Source organism: Hemitrygon akajei, chromosome 9 (genome assembly GCF_048418815.1).
Source record: "Hemitrygon akajei chromosome 9, sHemAka1.3, whole genome shotgun sequence".
Lineage (NCBI taxonomy): Eukaryota > Metazoa > Chordata > Chondrichthyes > Myliobatiformes > Dasyatidae > Hemitrygon > Hemitrygon akajei.
The window spans coordinates 136,398,697-136,424,888 of NC_133132.1; the positions used below are offsets into that span (position 1 = coordinate 136,398,697).

The 26,192-nt window shown below is 38.9% G+C and overlaps 1 protein-coding gene across 1 annotated transcript in view; it reads right to left on the reverse strand.

Annotated features, from left to right (window-relative positions):
* Positions 1-2,288: 2,288 nt before the first annotated feature.
* cimip2c (ciliary microtubule inner protein 2C) overlaps positions 2,289-26,192 on the reverse strand; it is a 148,247-nt gene continuing 124,343 nt past the window's right edge. The window contains exon 4 of the mRNA XM_073055455.1: positions 2,289-2,411. Coding sequence (XP_072911556.1) covers positions 2,330-2,411 — 82 coding nt within the window. The 3' untranslated portion in view covers positions 2,289-2,329. The remainder of the gene's footprint in view (positions 2,412-26,192) is intronic.

Below are 26,192 nucleotides of genomic sequence, written 5' to 3' on the forward strand. Positions count from 1 at the left end.
AAAGGGAAGGAGGTGGGGCACCAGGAGGGGTGGGTGACTGTCAGGTGAGTATTCAGCATATAATCAGAGTGTTGGTGATACCGTACTGGAGCCATCATAAGTACAATGAGTTGGCGAATCCAGGCTTCATGTGTTTACTCTGCCGATATTAAAAGGCCTACACTATTGCACTATTTCAAAAGCAACAAGGAGATTCTTTAGGGCTACTGACCAATATTTATTCCTAAATTTAGAATACAAAGGAACATTATCAGCAATTCGAGTGAATCTGCAGATGCTGGAAATAAATAAAAAACACAAAATGCTGGCAGAACTCAGCAGGCCAGACAGCATCTATGGGAGGAAGTAAAAACGACGTTTCGGGCCGAAACCCTTCATCAGGAGTGAAGTAACATGGGATGGTGGAGGAGGGATAAGAAGTGGGGGAAGGGATGAAGTAGAGAGCTGGGAAGTGATAGGCTGGAGGGAAATGGGCTAGGAGGAAGGTGGAGAATTATGGGAAATAAAAGAGAAAGAAAGGTAGGGCTGGGGGGAGAGATTATAGTGAGGGGGGGGGAAAAGAGAGAGAAAGAGAACCAGACTAAAATAATAGATAGGGATGGGGGTAAGGGTGGGGGGCAGGGAGATCTCCCATCCACAGCGCACCAGTCCATTGTCTCCCAAACCATTTCCGATCTCATCAGCTCGGGAGATCTCCCATCCACGGCATCCAACTCACTGACCTCCATTGATACCCCTGCCCCCCACCCTTACCCCCATCCCTATCTATTATTTTAGTCTGGTTCTCTTTCTCTCTCTTTCCCCCCCCCCTCACTATAATCTCTCCCCCCAGCCCTACCTTTCTTTCTCTTTTATTTCCCATAATTCTCCACCTTCCTCCTAGCCCATTTCCCTCCAGCCTATCACTTCCCAGCTCTCTACTTCATCCCTCCCCCCACTTCTTATCCCCCCTCCACCATCCCATGTTACTTCACTCCTGATGAAGGGTTTCGGCCCGAAACATCGTCACTACCTCCTCCCATAGGTGCTGTCTGGCCTGCTGAGTTCTGCCAGCATTTTGTGTTTTTTATTATCAGCAATTAATTATTTGGTGTTTGTAGAGATTACTTACCTAAAACTTCAACACTTTTTCCTGTCTTTATGTAAATCAAAGTCAAACATTTAGAACATGCTCAAAATAAGAATTTTTTTAAATATCAGATAATACTGGAACCCTCTGCAGGTCTGGCATCCTCAGCAGAGATTGACTTAATATTTCAGATTGAGAAAATATCTTTAACCTGAAAGGTTCTCTCTGGTTTTCCTACCACGGATATGCTTGATCTGCCGAGTGCTTCCAGTATTTTCTGTTGAAATTGTGTGCTATTTTTAAACATTTGTGCAAGCTTATTCCCATCGCTTTTATCTGCACCTTATAAAATGTAATCCAGATTTCTGCTGCTTATTCTGCATCTAAAGTCACTTGTGATCTCCAGTAACTTGCATTTATGTAGTTTAAAAGCTTCTTTGCTCTTCCATACAAAACCTATTGCTTGTTGAGTGCCTGTTCCTCTGATTACATTCTATACATTCTCCTTCCATTCAGCCCAAATTCTATGGATTATCACCCATAATCCTTTCTTCTATATACAAAAATAATCTAAGGTTAGTTCTTCACTAAACTTTGATAGCACATTTTGTCATTTGTTTCCCTTTTGTCTCTTTGTAAATTTGGTTTGTGAACACTTTCTTGCAATAATCAGTAAAATATAAATTCAATTTCTTTTCCTGTGAAGATTGTGTTTTGAAGTGATGCATGGAGGTAATTATTAGAGAAATGTTTCGTAAACTACTGCCATCAACAACAAGATTCAGAAATTAAGACACACATCAGACATTATTTTCTGTCCAATTATTTAAGTAGCTGAAAAAGCATGCAAAGCCTAAATATTTACAACAGGAGAAAATCTGCAGATGCGGGAAATCCAAGCAACACACACAAAATGCTAGTGGGACTCTAGAGACAGCATCTGTGGAAAAGAGTACAGTCGAGGTTTCGGGCTGAGTCCCTTCAGCAGGGCTCAATATTCACTGTGTGTTGAGCCATACCATTGGAAATATCTTAATCATAGTCATTGCAATATAGAATGGTACAGAGTTTCACATAAAACATTCATGTTATCGCTGATATGATTTTATTGAAATCCATGCAAGTATCTTTGGGTGTGTGTCCTTTTCATTTATACAAGTACCTTTTAAATCATTTTTGTTCTCTTAAGAAATGGGACGCCATGGTAGCATAGCAGCTAGTGCAATGTTATCACAGCTTGGGATGTCGGAGGCTCGGAGTTTAATCCCGGCGTACTCTGTCAGCAGTTTGTCCATCCTCCCCATGGTAAGAGTGGGTTTTCTTTGGGTGCTCTGCATTCCTCCTACAATCCAAAGATGGACCGGTTAGTTGGGTGATTGGTCACTGTAAATTGTCCCGTGTTTAGATTAGGGTTAAATCAGGGTTTGCTTGTTGGGTCGAAGGACCTGAACAGCCGATTCCGCACTGTCCCTCTAAATAAAATAAAATAAAATTCCTCCCCACTTGTGAAGATTCCTTTGTAAGAGCAGTCATTTCTCTATATTATTGTTGCCATGATGTAACTGTGCTGAATTTTCCAGCAATAGAAATTCCTCTATATTACAAAATCATTTCAAGCTTCTCCAGCATGAGGTACAATGTCACCTTTTGAGTTTGAAGGAACACAGACTTACAAATACTGCACACAATGACATGAAGAGTTCTTTTTTCAAATATCTGAGATGATATGAGAAGGATATTACACTTTATTATGTTGATGATAGAAAGTAGAGCAATGATGGAAGAATTCAGCCAAAGTAGTCAGATATATATCAGAAGACAGGAGGGGGAGGGATAAAGTTAACATCTGGAAAGCTGATTGGAAAAAGGAATACTCCATCTTCTTCTGGTGCTCCCCTCCCCATTTCGTTCTCCCTAGGCCTCCCATCACATGATCCTCTCCCTCTCCAGCTGTGTATCCCTTTTGCCAATCAACTTTCCAGCTCTTAGCTTCATCCCTCCCTCTCCTGTCTTGTCCTATCATTTCAGATCTCCCCCTCCCCCTCCCACTTTCAAATCTCTTACTATCTCTTCTTTCAATTAGTCCTGATGAAGGGTCTCGGCCCAAAACGTCGACTGTGCTTCTTCCTATAGATGCTGCCTGGCCTGCTGCGTTCCACCAGCATTTTGTGCGTGTTGCTGTGACTACAATTACTGAACTAAAGCTAACCCTCTCTTGAAGAGAACCTCAGATAATGGTAGAGAAGGCAAAACTATTGATATAATTTGAATGTCACTCAATATTTTACTGTGCTATGAGTAGTTTACCTAAGTAAGGTACATTACTTGGTTGGTCACGTTCAGTCTCATTAAATTGTTACTCTTAAAAAAAGTTATCAGGCAAGAACTCTGATGGCACTATTCCATCACTGGGCTTTTGTGGTATCATGGTGATGTATTTTTTTTATTTAAAGCTGTAAAAAGATTTCTACTTTGAAATGCTATGTGTAAACATTAAACCCAATACTAGATTTAAAGGAAGGGCTTAATTAAGATACACATGCAGCATCTCGCTTTCTTGGCACTGAGAATGTGTAAATAAAAAAGCATATGTGAACTGAAAAGGAACCAAATGATAAAACAAAGTTTATGAAGTCATTGAGGCCCGTCTTGCCATGAACTTTTTGTGGAAATGATTGATGTGATATTTTTATAAGAATAGAAGTTTTGCATTCCTTTTTAGGGACATATCAAATGCAATTAATTATGAAATACTGCGGGAAAATGGATTATTGTGGATGATGAAATACTTATACATAATTAAAAGTACATATTTTCAAGAATGATCCCATTCACCAGTCAGCACTGATTAAAGCTCCTTTAGTGGCTTTGCCACATATGGGTTCAACAGTACATTCCCTTCATTAACACAAACCTAAGGGCACTAAGAAAAACAGGTTAAATGTGAAAATAGTTACTAACCCAGAGACCATTAATCATTGCCTTATGTCACATCAGAATCAGATGATCAGTCGCATTCTGTAATTTAGATTGCAGTTGGTAGAAAGAGATTTTTAATGTGCAGATGTCATAACTCTAAACCACATAGAACCTTGGAAAAGCTGGATCTGAAACAGATGCATTAACAACCCATAGCAAAATAAGATATATTACAATTAATACACAAAGTAAAAATCTCATTATATGTGGGGGTAGGGGAAGGAGGAATGTGCCAGATTTCTGAATTAAGCTTCCTTTTGTATTAACAAACTAGACACGGACTATCGAAGAGATAATTGATCCATTGGCAGTTTCACGTTTAATTATTTATCCCCTGTACATTGAAAAAAATGGTGAAATGTGTCAAATGCTTTAACAGCCAACAAGCACAAGGATGTGCTGGAGGCAGCCCACAAGGGCTGCAGTATATTCCACCGCCAACACAGCATGCCCAAAATGTTCATCAGAGCAACACAAGCAGAAGCAGCAGCAACAACGAAACAAACAAGACAATACAAGGAAAACAAGTTCCTTTTCCACTCACACAACAGAGACAGAATCAGAATCAGGTTTATTATCACCGGCAGGGGTCGTGAAATTTGGTAACTTAGCAGCAGCTGTGCAATGCATAATATAGAAAAAAAAATAATAAATAAAACATTCAAATACAGAATACATATATTGTATAGCTTTAAAATCATGCAAAAAACAGAAATAATATATTTATAAAAAGTGAGGTAGTATTCAAGGGTTCAATGTCAATTTAGGAATCGGATGGCAGAGGGGAAGAGTTGTTCATGAATCACTGAGTGTGTGCCTTCAGGCTTCTGTACCTTATACCTGATGGTAACAGTGAGAAAAGGACATGCCCTAGGTGCCGGAGGTCCTTAAAAATGGACGCAGCCTTTCTGGGACACCACTCCTTGAAAATGTTCTGGGTACTTTGTAGGCTAGTACCCAAGATGGAGCTGACTAAACTTACAACCTTCTGCAGCTTCTTTCGGTCCTGTGCAGAAGCCCCCTATACCAGACTGTGATGCGGCCTGTCAGAATGCTCTCCACAGTACATCTATAGAAGTTTTTGGGTGTATTTGTTGACATACCAAATCTCTTCAAACTCCTAATGAAGTATAGGCACTGTCTTGCCTTCTTTATAAATGCATCAATATTTTGGGACTAGATTAGGACCTCAGAGATCTTGACACCCAGAAACTTGAAATTGCTCACTCTCTCCACTTCTGATCCCTTTATGGGGATTGGTGTGTGTTCCTTCGTATGACCCTTTCTGAAGTCCACAATCAGCTCTTTCGTCTTACTGACGTTGAGTGCCAGATTGTTGCTGCGACACCACTCAACTAGTTGGCATATCTCACTCCTGTATGCCCTCTCATCAGCATCTGAGATTCTACCAACAATGATTGTATCATCAGCAAATTTGAGCTATGCCTAACCACACAGTCATGGGTATGGAGAGAGTAGAGCAGTGGGCTAAACACACACCCCTGAGGTGCACCAGTGTTGATCGTCAGCGAGGATGAGATGTTATCACAAATCCAGACAGATTGTGTTCTCAAAAAGGAAGCCAAGGATCCAATTGCAGAGGGATGTACAGAGGCCCAGGTTCTGTAACTTCTCAATCAGGATTGTGGGAACAATGGTATTAAATGCTGAGCTCTAGTCAATAAACAGCATCCTGACCTTGGTGTTTGTGTTGTCCAGGTGGCCTAAAGCCATGTGAAGAGCCATTGAGATTGCATCTGCCATTGACCTATTGTGGCGATAGGCAAACTGCAATGGGTCCAAGTCCTTGGTGAGGCAGGAGTTAAGTCTAGTCATGATCAACCTCTCAAAGCATTTCATCACTGTAGATGGAGTGCTACCGGGCAATAATCATTATGACAGCTCACATTATTCTTCTTAGGCACTGGTATAATTGTTGCTTTTTTGAAGCAAGTGGGAACCTCCACCCTTAGCAGTGAGAGGTTGAAAATGTCCTTGAATATTCCTGCCAGTTGGTTGGCACAGGTTTTCAGAGCCTTACCAGATACCCCATCGGGACCTTCCACCTTGCGAGGGTTCACTCTCTTTAAAGACAGTCTAACATTGATCTCTGAGACAGAGATCACAGGGTCAACAGCTGTAGCTATATTCTCTGTTTCAAAGTGGGCAAAGAAGGTGTTGAGTTCATCTGGTAGCGAAGCCTCCAACCCCAGCACAGGCCACCTCTGAGCACTCAGTCCATGGTCCCAGACACTCAGACTAACAGACACTGAGCCTCCAACCACCAGTCCCTAGCCTAGGCTCACAGAAATTGGGCCTCTAACATTTATCTCCTTCATTCCCATTATTACCAGCTACTTCATTAACGGCTCATTCTACATAAAATGACAATTTCCCTCAGTGACATGTTAGATCTGATGAAGCACCTTAAGTAAGGTACATTATTTAGTTGGTCACGTTTAGTCTCATGAAGATCTATTGGTAACATGATTTTTTTCTTTAAACATTTCAGAAATTAATCTCTATTCATATCAAAATATGAATGATTTAATTAGATTATTTAAATTGTGATGGGGCATTGCAATTTTTTTACTTTGATAATTCAAAGAGCCTATTGTCACAAATGTGTAAGTACTAAAATGGTGTTTTGATGCAAAGCCTTCTTCAAGACTACTTTGGAATATTGCAATAAGTTTAAGTCTGTTTGACAGATGTTACGAAAAACAGTTAAGTTATAGGAAGCATCTGCAGGCAACCTGCTCCCTGATTTTTTAACAATTTCATTCAGAATTTAAAACTTCAGAGCTGCTCTGCAAAACATCTGCCTCTGTTCCATCTAAACGTTCTGCACAACACTATCTCTGAATGTGCAGCCAAGATAAAGGTAAAATTAAATGAATGGCTGATACAAAACAACTTCTGTCCATACTGCATTTATCAGAATGTCATCACACATTGCGATCAGTGATACTGCATTATGCAATGTTGAATTTCACTGCAAAGATACAGAAAACAACAAATCCAAAATTATCATTCTTTGTACCACAGACACTCAAAGGCATCAGTTTAAAATATTTGACTAATTTGTAACTATTTTTTCTTCAAATTCTTCAGAAATGCATTTGTTTATTAGTTGGAGTAAGCAGGGGAACTGGGGGGCATGATCCTCCTCTGAACAAGTATTTTCCATCTGCTATAGAACAATGAGTCATTGCCAAGATTAAAGAACAATCAAACTCACTCTGTACTTGATTAACAATAATGATGTAATTTGCAAGTAATGTTTTGGATTTATTCAACACTTGTGGAATTAACCCTTTAAAACAGTAACACTGAATGAGCAGACAGTATGATAGAGTCATATTGTCACTTTCAGCTTCTCAAGATATAGAAAAGTAGCAGTGATTGTTAAATAACTACAGCATGGCTTCAGTACAACCCACACGATAACATTCAAATGAATGCCCCCAACTTTCTGGTAGCAACACAAGTAGGTCAGAAGATTCCTTGTTCATGATAATTCATTATCCCGTGACAAACAAGAACCACAAATTAACAGACCGTATACCGCATACAATTAAAGGATTTAGCTTTATAATTCTTAGTTTGACTAAAGTGTTAGTAAAGAAAAAGCAAAAGGGCCCATTTTAATGAAACAGTTTAATGTGCACAAGTTGAAGCTCACGTTTCCCTTTTGCTGATCCTCCTTCAATCTCCCCGAGCATTGTCAAATCATGGCCCCGCTCTGGGTCAAGTCCTACAAACTCTTCCCTCTGGTGTCTTCTCCCTTCATCTCCCACCAAACAAAAGACCCAGCTCACACTAGTGTAAGGCACACAATATGAAAAACACACTCCCTTCATTGGGCGGCTCACATTCCAAAGCCCCCGTTATCTCTAACCATAACCCAAACACTGCTTCTAAAGAAAGACCATTACATTAGCAGTGAAACCTTTCCCAGGGTGTTGCATTCAATTCTTCATCCATCTGTATCGATGAGTTAAAATCTGATGGTCCACAATTTAGACCATAAGACCATAAGTGATAAGAGCAAATTAGATCATTCGGCCCATTTTTCCTCTCAACCCTAATCACCTGCCTCCACCCGGTAATTTTTCACACCTTAATCAAGAACCTATCAACCTCTGTCTTATGTACACCTAATGACCTGGCCTCTACAGCCACCTTTGGCAATGATTTCCATAGATTCACCACCATCTGACGAAAGAAACTACTCCTCATCTCTGTTCCCTCAAGTCTGAGGCTGTGCCCTCTGGTCCTAGAATCCTCCCAATATAGGAAATACTCTCTCCATATCCGATCTATCTAAGTGTTTCAACATTCGAGAGGTTTCAATAAGATCCCCCTTCATTTTTCTAAATTCCAGTGAGTACAGGCCAAGAGCCATCAAATGGCCTTCATACAATAGCCTTTCCATTCCTGGAATCATTCTCCAGAATCTCCTCTGAATCCTCTCTAATGTCAGCTCATCCTTTCTTAGGTAACAGACCCAAAATTGACAACAATTCTCCAAATAAGGCATCACTAGTGCTTTATAAAGCCTCAGCTCTACTCCTTGCTCTTATATTCTAGTCCTCTTGAAATGAATGCTATCATTGCACTTGCCTTCCTTACCACCGACTCAACCTGCAAGTTAGCCTTTAGGGAAACCAGCTTGAAGACTCCCAAGTCCCTTTGTACTTTGTATTTTTGAATTTTCTCCTGTCTGGAAAATAGCCTACACTTTTGTTCCTTCTACCAAAGAGCAAGACCATGCACTTCCCAAAACTGTATACAATCTGCCACCTTTTCCTAATCTGTCTAAGTCATTCTGCAGCCTCTCTGTTTCCTCGCACTACCTGCCTTCTTTGTATTATCCTCAAATTTGGCCGCAATGCCATCAATTCCATCATCCAAATCGTTGATATTTATTAGAAAAAGAAGTGGTCCCAATACCGACCCCTGCAGAAAACTACCTGCCACTGGCAGACAATCAGAAAAGGCCCTCTTCGCTCCCACTCTTTGCCTCCTGCCTATTAGCCAATGCTCTATCCATGCAGTATCTTTCCTATATAACCAAGGACTCTTATCTTATTAAGCAGCCTCATTTGTGGCACCTTGTCGGAGCCCTTCTAAAAATCGAAGTATGCAGCATCCAGCAATTCTTCTTCGTCTATCCTGCTTGTTATTTCCTCAAAGAATTCCAACAGTTTTGTCAAGTAAGATTCCCCTTAAGGAAACCATACTTACTTTGGCCTATTTTATCATGTGCCTCATCCTTAATAATCGATTCCAACATCTTCCCAAACACTGAGGTCAAGCTAACTGGCCTAAATTTTATTTCTTTAGCTTTCCTCCCTTCTTGAAGAGTGGAATGACATTTGCAATAATCCAGTCCTCTGGAACCATGCCAGAATCCAATGATTCTTGAAAGATCATTATGAATACCTCCAAAATCTCTTTCAGAGCCCTGGGGTGTAGTCCATCTGGTCCAGATGACTTATCTACATTCAGGCCTTTCAGCTTCCAAGCACCTTCTCTCCAATGTTAGCAACTGTACTCACTTCTGCCCTCTTGAACGTCCACAGTGAAGACTGATACAATATTTAGTTCATCTGCTATTTTCTTGAACCCCATTACTACTTCTCCAGTGTCATTCTACAGCAGTCCAATATCTACTCTCACCTCCTTATTATTCTTTATGTATCTGAAAAAACCTTTGGTGTCTGCTTTGATACTATTGGCTAGCTTACCTTCCTATTTCATCTTTTTCCTCTTTATGACTTTTTAGTTGTCTTCTGTTGGCTTTTAAAAGCTTCCCAATCCTCCAACTTCCCAATAATATTTGCTCTATTATATGCCCTCTCTTTTGCTTTTATGTTGTTTATGACTTCTCTTGTCAGCCACGGTTATGTCATCCTGCCTTTAGAATACTACTTCTTCTTTGGATTTAAGATAAATAATTGGTTTTATTATTTCTCTGTGTCCAATTGAAGGTTCGCAACCTGAAATGTCAACTCTTCATTGCCCTGCATAGATGCTGTCTGACCCACTGAAATCCCTCAGCACTTTGTGTGTGGGTTTATGAGTTCCATTGCTTCCACGTGGAGTCAGAGTCCAGTAAATCAATTTCCCCTGCTGTATCACCAACAACAATGTCTTGGAGGGCAGACCTTGGAGACAAGAGTTTGTGAAAGTACTCTGGTTGCCTGGTCCTCGTTTTGCATCAATAAAAAGTTTTACACTTAGCTTATTAGACCTTTCTGTTGACTGCTGGCATCTACTAAGCAGGCTAATTTTCATTGGTAATGGAGTTAAGATTCTCCCTAAAATTTTACAGCAACTATTTTTCCTTGCAGTGACAGTGACAGGACCTGCAATGACATATGTTTGTGAAAAGCCATTCCTATCTTCATCAAAGAAAGCAAAGAGTCTCTGCCAGCCATCATCTATTTAGATACACTGATGCTCACCAGCTGTAAGTCAATGGGGCCCATGATACAGCAGGAAAGACTAGTATACCCAGTACCTCCAAGATGTGTCTTCTCTTAAAGAAGCAGAGAACATTTGGCAATGATCTGTAACCAAACTGTATACTTATATTTTCTGATGATCAGTAGTTCAAACTCCAGCCATTATCATTTCATACATGAGGATTCTGCTGTATAGGGATATCTGTCTCTGGTGTTCTACCCAAGGCAGGTTCTGACTCGAGTTTCACATATGAATTTTCAAAGCCACGTACTAAGAAAAAGTAGTTAAGCTAGCATTCCATTATTCATGATTGTACTTCCATAAGAATCTTCTCACAACTACAAAATACAGAGATCTCTACATTGAAAGGGGTGGGAAATCATTTGGAGTCAGGGCTAATCATACCCATGACCATCATATTGAAGAATTTCCATGAATGTTAATCCAAAATTTAGGCCTATGTATATCTGGTGTGGTACTTGAACTTAAGGCATCTATATCAAGTTGGGAATATTGTTATTTAGCCAAAATAGTGACAGTCAAGTTCAAAGTCGAGTTCATTATCACACACACACACTAGTACACACTGTATATATGCAACTGCAATTTAAAACGTTGCCATGAGTTAATAATGGCATCAGATAAGCAGCATCCACAAGAAAAGTATAAAATAAATAGTTGCAGGAAAGAACACCACCAGAACAAAAAAAAGCCAAATGTAGTGCAAATGGAGAATGTGGTCATAGTGTTACAACATTGAGGTTTTGATTAGGATTGTGCGGGTTGGTTCAAGAACCCAGTGGTTGAAGGGAAGTAACTGTTGTTGAACCTGTTGGTGTGGGACATCAGGTATCTCTACCCACTGCCTGATGGTAGCTGCAAGAAATGGCATGGCCCAGATGGTGTGGATCTTTGATGATAAATGTCACCTTCTTGAGGCAGCACTTCATGCAGATAGTACCGTTACAATAAATATGCAATCAATAAGGTTTTTAAAAATTGTCTGATTCCCCATCCCAGGTGTTATATATTTATTCTCTTAACTATTTAGTGATTTAACCTTCCTAGCTGGAATTTATAAGCTGTACTTTGCCTTTGTTATAAGACACATTACCTAAAATTCTCCTATATTATTAATTTTTTGCAAGGTTTGCAAAAAGTGCCTTGGCTTATGCAGAAGTTCCCATGAAAGTCTGCTGATATTCAGAATGCCTCGGGTCTCTGGGGAGTGTGAACTGTAAGAGGCCTACACATATACCCATTCCATCTAAAGCTGTACTTCACTGGCGTTGTGGCTTTCAGTTACTTCCTCCTATGCCTGCTACTTAGGATTATTAATTTTGTTAAACAATTGATTGCTTCTTGATAATCAATTACAGTCCAGATTTTGTTGGATTATATTAAAACTCACTCCAAAGTATACATTCTTCAGTCAGTTTTTGATGAAGTTATTATTACTTTTACCGCTATGTTTTTCAGCTACTAATTAATCACCATATTTCAGAATGACAAAAATTTTAATATTAGATTTCCATGCTGCAGAGAAAGGAATAACATGATTAAATGGTTAGAAATCTATGATGTACAGGTAATCTAAGAAGTGACTACTGCAGATGTTAGTTGTTAATTTCATTCTGAGTAATCATAGAAAGAGATCTTTTTTTAACTTTAGTTTTGGGAAAGGAAGCCCCTCTATTGCTCAAAATTTATTAGGGAATGGTGACATTTAATTGAGTTAGAATTTTCGCTGGACATTTGAAACTGAGTATTTTACCAGCTCCAAACTGAATAAACAGCCTTAAATATACTTTTTTAAGTTAAAGCTGAACTTATTTGTTATTTATTTGTTGAAATCAGGGCTGTATCTGTCCCCCTCGCCCTTCAAGCCGTACTACCCAACAATCCTATAGTTAATCGTAGCCCAGTCACAGAATAAGTTACAATAACTAATTAACCCACCACTGTTAAGTCTTTGGACTGTGCGAAGAAACTGGAGCAGCCAGGGGAAACCCACACAGTCATATACAAACTCCTTACAGGCAGCAGCGGGAATTGAACCCGGGTCGCTGGTACTGTAAAGCATTGTGCTGATCACTACACTACCATCTCACCTACATTGTTGAACACAAGCCCTTTGCAATTACCATCAGGATTAGTTTCCATTGTTACATCCATCATATTCTGCCCTCTAATTAAGCTGGTCCATAAATAGCAATTGGTGCCCATGGCACAGAGAGTGTTTTGCAAATCTTAATCAGAATCAGGTTTAATATCATCGGCATATGTCATGGAATTTGTTAACTTTGCGGCAGCAATAAAATGCAATACATGATTAATAAACAAAAAAACTGAATTACAGTAAGTATATATGAATATTAAATAGTTAAATTAAGATAAGTCATGCAAAAAACAGAAATTTTAAAAAGTAGTGAGTTAGTGTTCCTGGGTTCAATGTCCATTTAGGGGAAGAAGCTGTTCCTGAATTGCTGAGTGTGTGCCTTCAGGCTTCTGAACCTCCTTCCTGATGTTAACAATGAGAAGAGGGCTTGTTCTGGGTAGCAGGGGTCCTTGATGATGGAAGCCGCATTTCTGAGGCACAGTTCCTTGAAGACGTCTTGGATACTACGGAGGTTATTACCCATGATAGAACTGACTAATTTTACAGCTCTCTGCAGCTTGAGAACTGGAAGTTCACATATTGCATGAATTCATGGCTGCCTCATCTTGTCCTTTGTGCTATCTGCAGCCACCCTTGGAATGCAAGAGGCAGAATAACAGTGAGGTCAGTACGGAGACAATTATAACATGCATACACTTTCTGTATAGTTGGATAAAATCTATTACATGCTGTAAACCACCCTGCAATCTCTCATGTAGTTTCATCTTAATAGATTCAAAGATTAGCTGTTTTTCCACATATTTCATGGTATATTATATTCCCAAGTGTGCAATCAGTTTCCTCAGCTATTTCCTCCAAACAGATTTCATCAATTCTGCACTTATTTACACACATGTAATCACCCACTATGATGATAGTTTCATTCATCTTATTTTTCCCATATGTTATTAAACATTGTCCATAGACCAGAGATATCTTTCCACTCCATTACAAGGAACACACACAAAATGCTGGAGGTACTTAAGTCAGGCAGCATCTATGGAGGGAAATAAACAATAGGTGTTTCCTACTAAGATCTACTTGTGTGTGTTGCTAAGATTTCCAGCATCTGCAGAATTTCTTAAGCCATCCTTACTCAATCCAAAATTACTTGTCAAGCCATTCAGTTATTTTTTTGTTCCTTCACCCACTTCACAAAGGGCAAGATTGGCAATAAATATTGGATTTGCCAGTGATATCTAGATTAAAACAAATAAATAGATGAAGTGTTATGTCTTTTACAATCACACAAATTTTGTCTCAAAACATAAAAACATTGTCATAATGGTGAAGGGAGATGGGTGGGAATGTAAATTTGGATCAAGATCTGCTGTTGTGGAAGAAAAGCTTTATTCTAGCTGAGACTGAATTAAATAAAAGGGTTTGTGCACAACAACTCATAAGGCTCAAGGAACAGGGGTGAAAATGTTTTTAATGAAAAGAGGAGAAAAGCATGTTGAGATTCTGGCTAAGGTGATGAAGATATCCAAAAGTTCTAAAAGTTTAATTTGGATAATACCTAATGGAAATTTGTGATCATTTACATGTTTTAAGAATTCTGAATATAATAATAACTCATGTATGAACTCAAAAGCACAAAACAGAAATGTATCATCAGAGAAAGCTATTAGACTTTATTAAAAAGGCTTAAATATTATCAATTCACTCTAATGTTTTCAGTTCTGTATTAGGACATTTGTGTTCAGTTAACCAATTTTAGTTGCTAGTAGGTGGAACGTGATCATTGGCATCTGCGTTTTTAGGTTACAAAGAAGAAAGTCATTTTGGGATTTTCTGCCTGATTACTCTCTAATGGCTCCTGCTGGCAGATGTGAATGAAAAGACATTGAGAACAAGAACTGAGCTCAGATGTGATATTTTCTACCGCAGAGTGGACATGAGCACTCATTGTCCTGACTTCTTCCTGAATAATGGTGTCAGAGTGTTTTTGTCTTGTTCAGAACAAATTCGGCATGAAGAAAATTGAAAAGGAGGTAGAGGTGTAATGCGTGAAAGCAGTTGTTAGTGTTCTAAATCAGCCAATTGGAATATTCAGCATTCACATGTCTATATATAATATAATTGAGCACATATATCAAAACTATAAAGGGAGAAATGCAAATCAATACCACACGTTTCAGCTTAAAATTATTTTTTTTTCTTTCATAGGCTATATAGTATTTCACCTGAGGCAGGAAGATTCTTAGCAAATGGCATCACCTTTAAATATGTGTTCCTGAGTTGTAAGCATAAGCTTTTATTGAGCCAGCTCTGTTATCAAAATGGTGTAAATAGAAACTCCAATGCTGCTAATTTCTATACAGCAATAGCATATAGATCTGCACAAAGGGTATGTTTCTTCTTAAACATTGGTACTGTATACCTGCATTCAAACTTTGAATTGTGCTGACAAATTTGAAGAAAGTCCATTCATCCAGTGATAAACATGGATACAGGCCTGTGATTTGATTTATTTACTGATACTTATGCCACTTTTCAACTCTGTCACATATTAGCAAGTGAATCATATGTTGTACTTGCATCTGTTCATTAGATATTTTGTTTAAAGTCAGAATAAAAGCCCTTTTATTGAAATGTGATACCTACCCTCTTTGTCCAGTCCAAGTTCCATTTCTTTCAACTTCAAGATGTTTAAGAATTGTGGCTGTTCAGAAAATCAGGGAAATGTGATCCACATGCATTTCATCCACTATATTTTGTTATGAGAAGCTTCAAAAGTAGTCATCTCCTTCTGAATGAATTTGCTTCAGTTTTTTTTCTGCACATATGCTTTGGCAAGTTATTCTTATCAGTTCTCATTTATTCTCATTGCTTAGGGAATACCACTGATTATTATGGTAAACCCATGGGTTCTCTAATTATGTGAATGGCCATTATTTGCCAGGTTTGTATGCAGTATCTAAAAGGAGAGAATATATTTTTACCCTTCTAAGCTAGCAGAAAGATTCAAACTGCAATTTCTTTGCACCAGAATTTACAGAACTTTGTGACCTACCTATGTTATATTTTACCAGCACTGCATCCCTTACCCCACTCTTGCTGTGACTTAGTTGTCACTTTTTGCAAGTAAGCAGATTCAATTGAATATTGTTTAACATTTCATCTACACTTTACATCAATATTGTAAATGGAAATTGTTTCTGAAATAAACCAACAGAAGATGTAATTGCATAGTAGGCATAGCGACTATTCACCAATATTGTGATGGAAAAAGCAATTTCAATAATGGCCACACTTGACATAATGCCATAGCCAGAGACTTCAATGAAAGCAATTCAGAATCCAATCTTAAAAGTGATTTAGGTATTACCAACTTAAGATCATAAAAATAATCACACTCTGCCAGACATGTGATTACTGAATTATATTTATGTTGATTTGAGTGAGACGAAGGAAACAATTTTCTTTAAGTTTTCAAATTAAGTTTGTTTTTCTTTCCCGTGGCATATTAACGTAGTCTTCTGTCAGTGCAAATGCAAAACATATCTGACAAGCTTAAGAGGATGTTGCAGTGTGAGTAGACACTATAGCAAATGAAACGCAGGTTAATATACTGTATTTTGGATGAATTTGCTAAAATGTTAAAGCCACCCATCGACCACCGATGGTGAAAAGCAGTCACAGATACTGTGCATTATTTTTCCTAAAATCTGATGCACACCTAAAATCATAATTAATATCAATGTAGTTATATCACAGCAAAGCCTGAATGATTTTAAGGTGGTTTGTGAAGTGCTATTCAGGACTAGAAGAGGGGAAATGACATCTTTTTCCCCAATAACTGGAGGAAATAAAATTGAAGCTTGCACCAAGATTATGTGGATTATGTGGATGTAACATCAACTCAGGTGGTTTAAAATGGTTTATTAATAGTCAGAGCAGGAAAAGCAGCTGTGTTTGCTGATCGAACCGCATTCTGAGCTAACAACTACCACGGCCACACTCACTAACTTTGCTCAGTATACTTCCAAAGTTCAAAGTAAAATTTATTGTCAGAGTTCATACATATCATCACATACAACCCTGAGATTCGTTTTCCTGTAAGCATACGCAGCAAATCAATAGAACAGTAACTGTAAACAGGATCAATGAAAGAGCAAGAGCATAGAAGACAAGAAACTTTTACAAATGGCAAGTGTAAATAATTAGCAATAAATAATGGGAGCATGAAATAGTAGATAAAAAGTCCTTCAAAGTGAGACCATTGGTTGTGGGAACACCAGAAATAGAATGAATGTAATTTTCCTTTTTTGTTCATGAGCCTGATGTTTGAGGTGTAGTAAATGTTCTTGAACCTGCTGGTGCGAGTACTGAGGTACTAGTACCTTCTGCCTGATAGCAACAGCAAGAACACAGCATGGCCTGGGTGGTGAGAATTTTGATGATAGATGCAGCTTTCCTACGACTTCATCACATCACACTGCCCAAATGCCCAGTTTTCATTACCCCTAATGCAGTGCACGTGTGGCATGTGGCCAAGTGGTTAAGGAGTTCAACTAGCGATCTGAAGGTCATGAGTTCGAGCCCAGCCGAGGCAACGTGTGTGTCCTTGAGCAAGGCACTTAACCACACAATGCTCCAGTCTACCCAGCTGAAAAATGGGTACCAGCAAAAAATGCTGTGGGGTCAACCTCACAATAGACTGGTGTCCTATCTGGGGGGGGGGGGGGGGGGGAAGTCTCGTACTCCCAGTCGCCTCACAGAAACCGGCACAAGCATCAGCCTAATGAGCAGGCGCGGGACAGGACTTCGACTTTGAATGCAGTGCACACACACATGATCAATATGTGAGAAGTTCCAATATTATCCATATATTTGGGAAAGAATGTTATTATGTATGTATTGAACCAATCAAGCCATTCTCCTCTGACCTTTCTCATTAACAAAGCATTTTCGCCCATAGAAATGCTGCTCACTGCATTTTTTTTGTTTTTCGCACCACTCTCTGTAAACTCTAGCGACTGTTATCCATGAAAATCCCAGGAGATCAGCAATTTCTGAGACACACAAACCACCCTGTCTGGCACCAACTGTCATTCCAAACAGTCAGTCACTTAGATCATATATCCCTCCCCATTCAGAATAACAACTGTACCTCTTGACGATGTCCTCATGCTTAGTCACTTTTCTTGCGATTGCAGGACCCTGTTGGATTTTGTTATTGTGGATTGCTGCAAGTCCAATTCACTGGTTTATTGGCGGGGAGCTGCGTGGCCTCAGTTATAGTGAGGACTGGGCCTCGAGCCATTCGATTGGCTGTTTACATTTGCCCAGGAGAAAGACATCAGACGCAGTGCACTCTTCCAGAGCTGGTGTAGCACGGCATCCAAGCTGGACTCAAGGCTGCCCCCAGTGGTTGTTCAACAGAAGACAAGCTATCTTGTGTTTCCCTACAGATTTCTGCAACATTCATGAGTTCAGGGTATTGGAATCTATTTTGTTTTGTGTGAATAAATTGTACAAATAACTTACGCGTGCTTGCTATCTTATATATGCTTTGTGCTGTATATAACTATTTTGCAGCTTAACTCTGGAGTAACACTGTTTTGTTTGGCTGTATTCATGGGAATTTCATGTATGGTTGAATGACAATTAAACTTTAAGTATGAACTACTTGCCATGGACTTGTTTTGGTGGTAGGTGAATTGCAGTGGGTTGACTATGTGTGGGAGGCTGGATTTAACGCATACCCTGACCAGCTTCATGCTAGCGGATGACTGAGCCAAAGGGCGACGGTCAGGAAAACACATTACTTTGTTCTCATAGGTACCAGATGATGGTAGTCTTCTTAAAGCAGGTGTGAAGCTCAAATTGAAGCAGGGTTGGGTTAGCAATGACTGCAAATTCCCCTTCCACTGATGTGCTTAGTATCTAAGAACACAACTAGGGATACCATCCAGACAGGATGCTTTCTGTGGTTCATTCTCCAAAGAACTAATCTTGCATCTGCAGTGTTGACTGGGGATCTAGTTGTCTTGGAGACTGTCAGGGAGGGTGGTGACATTCAAGTCTCCTTCTGTTCAGAACATGCATAGAATGTATTCAGCTCATTGGGAAGGAATGCACAGTTGTTGACAATGCTGTCTGATCTCATCTTGTAGCCTGTTATAACATGTAAGCCCTGCACAAATGACAGTGATTTGGGACTCTATTCTGGATTGATATTACCTCCTGGCATCCCTGATAACTTTATCGAGATCATGTTGTTCAAAAGATCTGGGCCATCTGATTTGAACACTGCAGATCTGGACTTCAGTGGGGAGTGGATCTCTCAGTTAATCCATGGACTTTGTTCTGGGAACTCCTCACTTTTTCCCTTTTTCACAGTTCTCAACACACCTGCTCATCAAGTCTGTCACAGTGGTGATGGTCTCATCTAGGCTGGCTGCTAGACAGAAGGTAATTACATAGAAGCTCATGTTTTTCCTCAGACAAGCATGGTATGACTTTCAGTATTGGATCTTCATGTTTCAACTTCTGTTTGTATGCAAAGAGAAGGAGGCCTGCTGGTCTGATTTGCCAAAGTATGTACCGGGAGGGTGGGGATGGTGGGATGCATAGATGTGGGTGCAATGGCTCAGCAGGCATCTTTAACTGTGTAGCAATAGTCAACATATTAGCAGGGCAAATTGCCACAAAGTTTGTAAACACAAAGTACAGCAGCCGGGGACAGTCACACAGCCTTAGCCTTGCAGTGTGAGGAGCCCCCAGACTACCTGGACTGGCATTTAAAGTGTCTGAGCCTCACAAAAGGAACCAGGTCCCACGATGGTGAATCACTCTGGGACTAGATTTCACTGCCGGAGACGTCGTTCTCAACCTCTCAAAATCAGCTCGGAGCTTAGACCGATCCGGCCTCGCCGGACTCTCAATATCCTGCCTGTCCAGTCTATCTGGGCCGGCTTTTAATTTGTCCAAACAGCATATGTAGCTCGCATTTAGGACCCAGGCCTCACTGTAGCAGGTCACTCAGAGTCCAGAACTTGCCGATTTGTTTCGGACCTGGATTTTGCTGCCAAAAAAGCCAATCTCAACCTCACCAAATTGGCTCGGTGCTTATAGTGATCAATCCTTGTACTGGGGTAAATTGGACAGGCATTGGAACTTCTCCACTCCAACCAGCATGGCTCCAACTCCCAGTACATCGATCTTGCAGCACACCAGCAGGGCACATCTCTCAAGTTCACTTTGCCCTCACTTGTCTCTTCATTATCTGAGGTGATAGCTTACCACAATTTAATTCAAAAAAGTGTATCAATAATGTTTTTTAATCAAGTTCATTTGCTTTCCAACCACAAGTAAGCTGTCGCACATTTTCAGTAGTGCCATCTTAAACCGGAAAACTCTGAGTAATATCGTAAATATATTGCATGATTAAGCATTCTTTAATGTTTATAAAATTGATTGGAGTTATATGTAGGAAGTACTTGAATGGAAAACGTCATCATACTGCCTTGTCATACGTATCTGCGTGACTTGTTATAGAAACTGAGACGTTCTCCTGGGCTCCCATTTTTTTCAGTTACAAAACATAATGGTTTGGGCCTTTAGTGAGACAGGAGACATGCTGGTAGTACTTTGGTAAAGCAATCTTGAACTTCCTCATGTTCCTCAACTTCCTCAACACAATCTTCAAGTCTACCATCTCTTAAACAGAACTGTCACCCTGCCAGTCTCAAACGCCACTGAGAGAGGGATTCCAAAAAGAAAGCTCATGACTAACGTTTCATGGCAACTAAAGAAGGACGTTAGCCTTAAAATATTAATCAAAGCAATATTGCTAGTTCAACAATTGCCTTAATTCATTGGAGTTTGAAGTGATTTGGTGTATCACCAAAGACCGTTACAAATTTCGACAGATGTTCAGTGGAGATCATTCTGACTGGTTGTATCACAGCCTGGTATGGACCCTCCAACACACAGGATCACAAGAGACTGGAGAGGGTTATAGATTCAGCCAGCTCCATCATGGGCCCAACCCTCCCCTCCATCGACAACAGCTTCAAGAAGTGGTACCTCAAGAAGACAGCATCCATCCCTCACTATCTAGGACATGCCCTTTTCTCATTACTAACATTAAGGAGGAGTTACAGGTGCCTGTAGACCCATATTCAATGATTCACCTCTACCATCAGATTTCTGAAAGTTGTGTGAACCCATGAACACTACCTTATTATTCTTTATTTTGCACTATTTATTTATTTATTTTTAATTATGCATTTTTATGACTTTGCAATGTACTACTACATCAACACAACATATTTCACATCATGTATCAGTGATGATGCCCATAAATAACAAAAATTACTGAAATATCTTATAATTGGCACGGTGGTCTGACTTTTTTTCCACTGTTGGGGTCCATGCCCTTCATTGTGACTCTCATAGAGATGTTTATGTCTCAGTATATGCTTCTATTCCCATGCAATGATTTAATTCTGATTGAATTTTCTGTTTTTTCCCTCCTGCTTTACAATCTGCATGTTTCTGGAAACATGCTATAGCTGTTTGCATATATAATAAATCTGCTGTTCATATAGGCCAACTCAATCAATAGAAATTTCTATCAACAGGCTTACAATAAGTTTCTTGCAACTGTACCTGAGAACTGAGCATTCTCACAGCAAGATTCAAAATATTAAAGTTGACATGTTCAACTTCTTTTTCTGTCGATCGCACCTCATCACATATTTCAATCAAAGAAGAATGCTAAGAAATGGAAATTATCTGGACTAGTTAACAGTCCCATGTGATTGAACTTCCATGTGAGCTCTTACACTGACTGACAAGATTCATATGGCAGGAAAATTTTAGAGGGTCCCGTATCCCATACTGTGAAGGTGGGACCACTGGTACTAGCCAAAGAAATCTCCATTCATTAGGTGTATCTGATTAGACTTTCTGCACTTCTGATTAAGAACATTCATTACTAATGAACCATGGACTCAGGTGAAGTTGGTTAAGTCTGCTAAGTTTAGTGGAGAATCTATACTTAAAATATAAAGAGCAGAATTAGCCCATCAAGTCTGCTCTGCCATTTCATCATGGCTGATCGATTTTCCCTCTCAACACCATTCTCCTGCCATCTCCCTGGAACCTTTCATGCCTGACTGATCGAGAACCTATCTATTTCTGCCTTAAATACACCGAATAACCTAATGTGTAGCTGCCTGTGGTAACAAATTCCATGGATTTTCTACACTCTGGCTATAGAAATTCCTCTTCATCTCTGTTCTTAATTGATGTCCCTCTATTATGGGGCTGTGTCCACTGGTCCTAGACTCCCCCACCAAAAGAAGCATCCTCTCCACATCCAATCTATCTAGGCCTTTCAACATTTGATAGGATTCAGTAAGATCCCCCTCATTCTTCTAAATTCCAGTGAGTAGAGGCCCAGAGCCATCAATCACTCTTCATACAATTAACTTTTCATTCCCGGAATCATTCCCGTGAACCTCTTCTGAACCTTCTCCAATAATAGTACATCCTTTCCTGCATAAGAGACCCAAAACTGCTCACAATACTCCATGAGGCCTCCTCAGTGCCTTATAAAGCCTCAGCATTACATCCTTGTTTTTGTGTTCTAGTCCTCTCAAAATGAATGTTAATATTGCATTTGCTTTCCTCACCACCAAGTCAACCTGTAAATTAACCTTTAGGTAAGCTTGCATGAGGATTCCCAAGTCCCTTTGCATCTCCGATTTTTTAATTTTCTCCCCATTTAGAAAGTAGTCTAGGCTTTCATTCTTTTTATCAAAGTTCATGACCATATGCTTCCTGTCACTGTATTCCATCTGCCACTTCTTTGCCCATTCTCCTAATCTGTCTAAGTCCTTCCGCAGTCACCGGCTTCCTCAACAATATGGTCTGCTTACTTTTGCATTCTGACAAAAGCTTCCATAATGGAAAGACTTTTATCACAGTGCCTGAGAATCATTTTTTCTTCTTTAATTTTCTTCAAAAATATCAAAGGGGTTTTCCACAGAACTAAGACCCTTCTAGATATTTAATATTTTGAGTTTCATCATAACAAATGCTTTACAGATGTTTGCTTATTTCATTGTTTCCTGGCTCTATATGACTTGGACTGTGGTTGTCATTTATGAAGACTAATTTAAAGAATTAATTTAATGCATCTGCTATTTCCTGATACTCTCTATCAATGATTTTTAAAACTTTCTGTGGATTCAGGAGGCATCTGCCTTTCATTCCAAAGACAATGTCTGCCACATAAAGGAAATCCACAAAGCCATCATTTATCAGTAGAAAACAATTATAGACAACAATGGCAATCGTCCGGATATCTAAGCTTGAAATATCTATCTCCTCTTACTTGAAAGTCATATTATGTACCAATGTTTCCAACTTAACTCTTTAACAATCAGAGATACTTTATTATGGCATTATTTTTCAAAGTGCTTTGGCAAATATTGTTCCCGCCAAGAATGGAAGTGGGTAGCAACAAACATGAAGCAGACTTAGAAGAAAAGCTAAGGAAAGCAGCCAAAGGCATTGTCAAACAGTGTGGAGTTTAGAAGGATTTATAGATTAAGAGTATTGTATCAAGACAGCTGAATTTGGAAAGAAAATTTAAGAGTGTATGTATGTAATGAATTATAGATTTATCACTGACAAAGGATCAGAGAAATATATCATGCTGATGGATTTTTTTTCTATTTGTCGCGTTTCTATTTATAACTACAAAACTTCAACATGGGAAAATCAATATATGAGAATTTATGTGCATTTAGACAAAATTTGTGAATTCCACTGACGAATAAAAACTGGTGTAAGAGATTCAACCTTGATTCCACAGCTTGCTCTCCTCTCATAGATTGACGAGCAAAAGGTACTTCAATACCTTGTGCAACAATGCTATGATGAATGCAGTATTCGTTTACACAGACCAATGTTCATAACTAGCATGAAATTACTGAGACAATTAAGTGATGGGATTGGAAACTTTAAGAGGGAATATCTAAAGCATAAATCTTGTAACATCCAACCTGGGACATTTACACAAACGGTACCCTCCATGGAAGTATTTGTTGTGTGCAGTGAACTCAAATAGGAGGTCAGGTAAAAGTAAACTCATTTACTGTGCTTAAGTCGGCCATCTACAACAGGCTGAGAAGTGTCAAATTTGAAAGCTAGACCTCAATAAATTTATTAAATTGTAAAATAACTACATATACCAGACAAAGACTTCATAGGTCACTGCCAAACAAACAGACCAAACTAATACATATTCTGGCCTGGGTGCATTAAATCCCCATTCCATTGTAATTAAGGGGCCCATTTAGCCTTTGTTCACTAATATCCCTGTAGTCTGGCAAAACTGTAGAACTTGCCGCCTGTTTCTATCGGATCAACATAATCATGCTATACATTTTTTTGATATACAGCAGCATAATTGTATTGTACAATACCAGAATAGTTGTTGCTTGACATCAGAATACGCATACACTCACTGCAAAGAAGCTTATAACACAGAACTTATTCTGGATACATTCCAATTGACTGTTTCCATAAATCCAGAGCAATGTTTACCAGATATCAAATATAATCCAAGACAAACATAAGCATTTGTCAGCTAAATCATAGAATTAGAGCCTAGGTGTTCTGCTTATTTGTCTTGGGCGGTGAGAAATCTCCATTCAGTGATTCCAGAGCGAAGCGAGTTCTTTCTGCAGTGTATTGAGGAAAATTGCCTTTAAGTGCAAATGCTGTAATTTTCCATTGACTGCTATTTAGTGTAATATGTTAGAAACAGGAATAATATTCATAAACAATACAATTATACTACAAGTAGGAAAGACTTCACAAGCCTATGGTGTGCTGTATCAATTCCCAAGACAGGATAAAAAAAACTCTTTATACATACATAAATCAAGTCTTGCTAATGCAAAAATTATGGAAGTAACCGGCTGTGATTAAGTCGGAAACCATTATCAAAAGGTTGATTCAAGAGAACTGTAAGATGATTTTAGATATCACATTATTAGGCTGTTGCCAGGGGAGAAATTCATTTTTGCTGCATTTCTGTCCACTTCTCTATTCATTAAATATCTGTCTCAACCTCTATAATACAGTGAACACAACGGTGTGTTTGGAATATAATGCTCTCTCAGCATCAAAAACATATTTCCAATATTTACATCTCACATTTCCTGTAGAGCATTGGTACAATACAGTTAATATAAAGTGAGTTTGCAATATAATGTGAAATAATCAAAACCAACAAGCAAAATTTGCTGATTTTTTATAACTTTACATTGTCAATTTTTATACTGATTGCACACTTTTAAACTTCTCCCGTTACTTGTAATAACAAATACCATTTTAACCCTTGTTTATTTATAGATCAAATATTGTTCCACACTGTATACACACTGTAAATATTGTTGCACTATATACACATTTAAATACATATCTATTGTATTGAGAATTGTTTTATGATGAAGCAATTTTGCTATCATTTCAATTAAGTGGGTCAAAGAGAAATTTGTGTTATATTTGAGACTTTGAATAAAAGTAGTAGATTGAAGAGGTAAAACAAAAAATACTAGAAATATTGAGACAGCTGGGAGATTTTGTTGTTTTCTGAACGTTAACAGCATCCACAAATTTTTTTTAAAAATCAGGGCATGAGTCTCAAAGTGACAAAAGATTACTTTGGTAGCTCTGCAGCAGAAAATACTTGAAAAAGTACATATTAATGCTGGTGTGTTTGATCATTAACTTCTGTTGTATTTGTCTCATCTTTTCATTTACCAATTTTTACCAATGCACCATAGAAAGTAACTTATCCAGATACATTACGGCTTGGATCTACAGCTGCTCCTGCTTCCCCAGCACAATAAGTTGGATTCTTGGCCTCACTATTTGTTTACCTGTACTGCACTTTTTCCGTAGCAATATTTATTTCAAATAAACATGAAAAAGTCCTAGTGTTGAGTATATAAAAATGAAATTTGCTTCAGCTGAAATAATTCATAATTCTGGGCCACATCCCAGCAAACAAGATCATGTGTCCCAAGATCCACTTGTCAGAGTCCTTCCCAAGCAACTGGAAGAAAATCGAGTTTGAATTCCTCTTGACTGGCACCCTTGGAATCTGCTTGGTTCCAGACCACAGAAGCTACCCCCAATCATCTCCATCTGAGCAGAACAGCCCTTTTTTTTAGTGCAGGCCCTCCCCAGAAAACATATGGTTTCCAAGAACTATCTGTAATCTGAAGTTTTTCTAAGTCAGATATGATGCTGGTAGAGATTGCAAAATTTGTACTGGTTGGTTAATTAGCTACAGAACTGTTCAAATCATAGTTAATTGCAGATCTTAGTATTTCATAATATGCCGCTCCACAGGAATTGCCAGACCACAGGGTTTAAACCTGTACACACTCTGAGAAAAAGGTATCCAGTCATTGAGAACAAATTCCCAAGCTGAAACTAGGCCCTACCTGTTTCTATGAAATACATCTGGGTCAA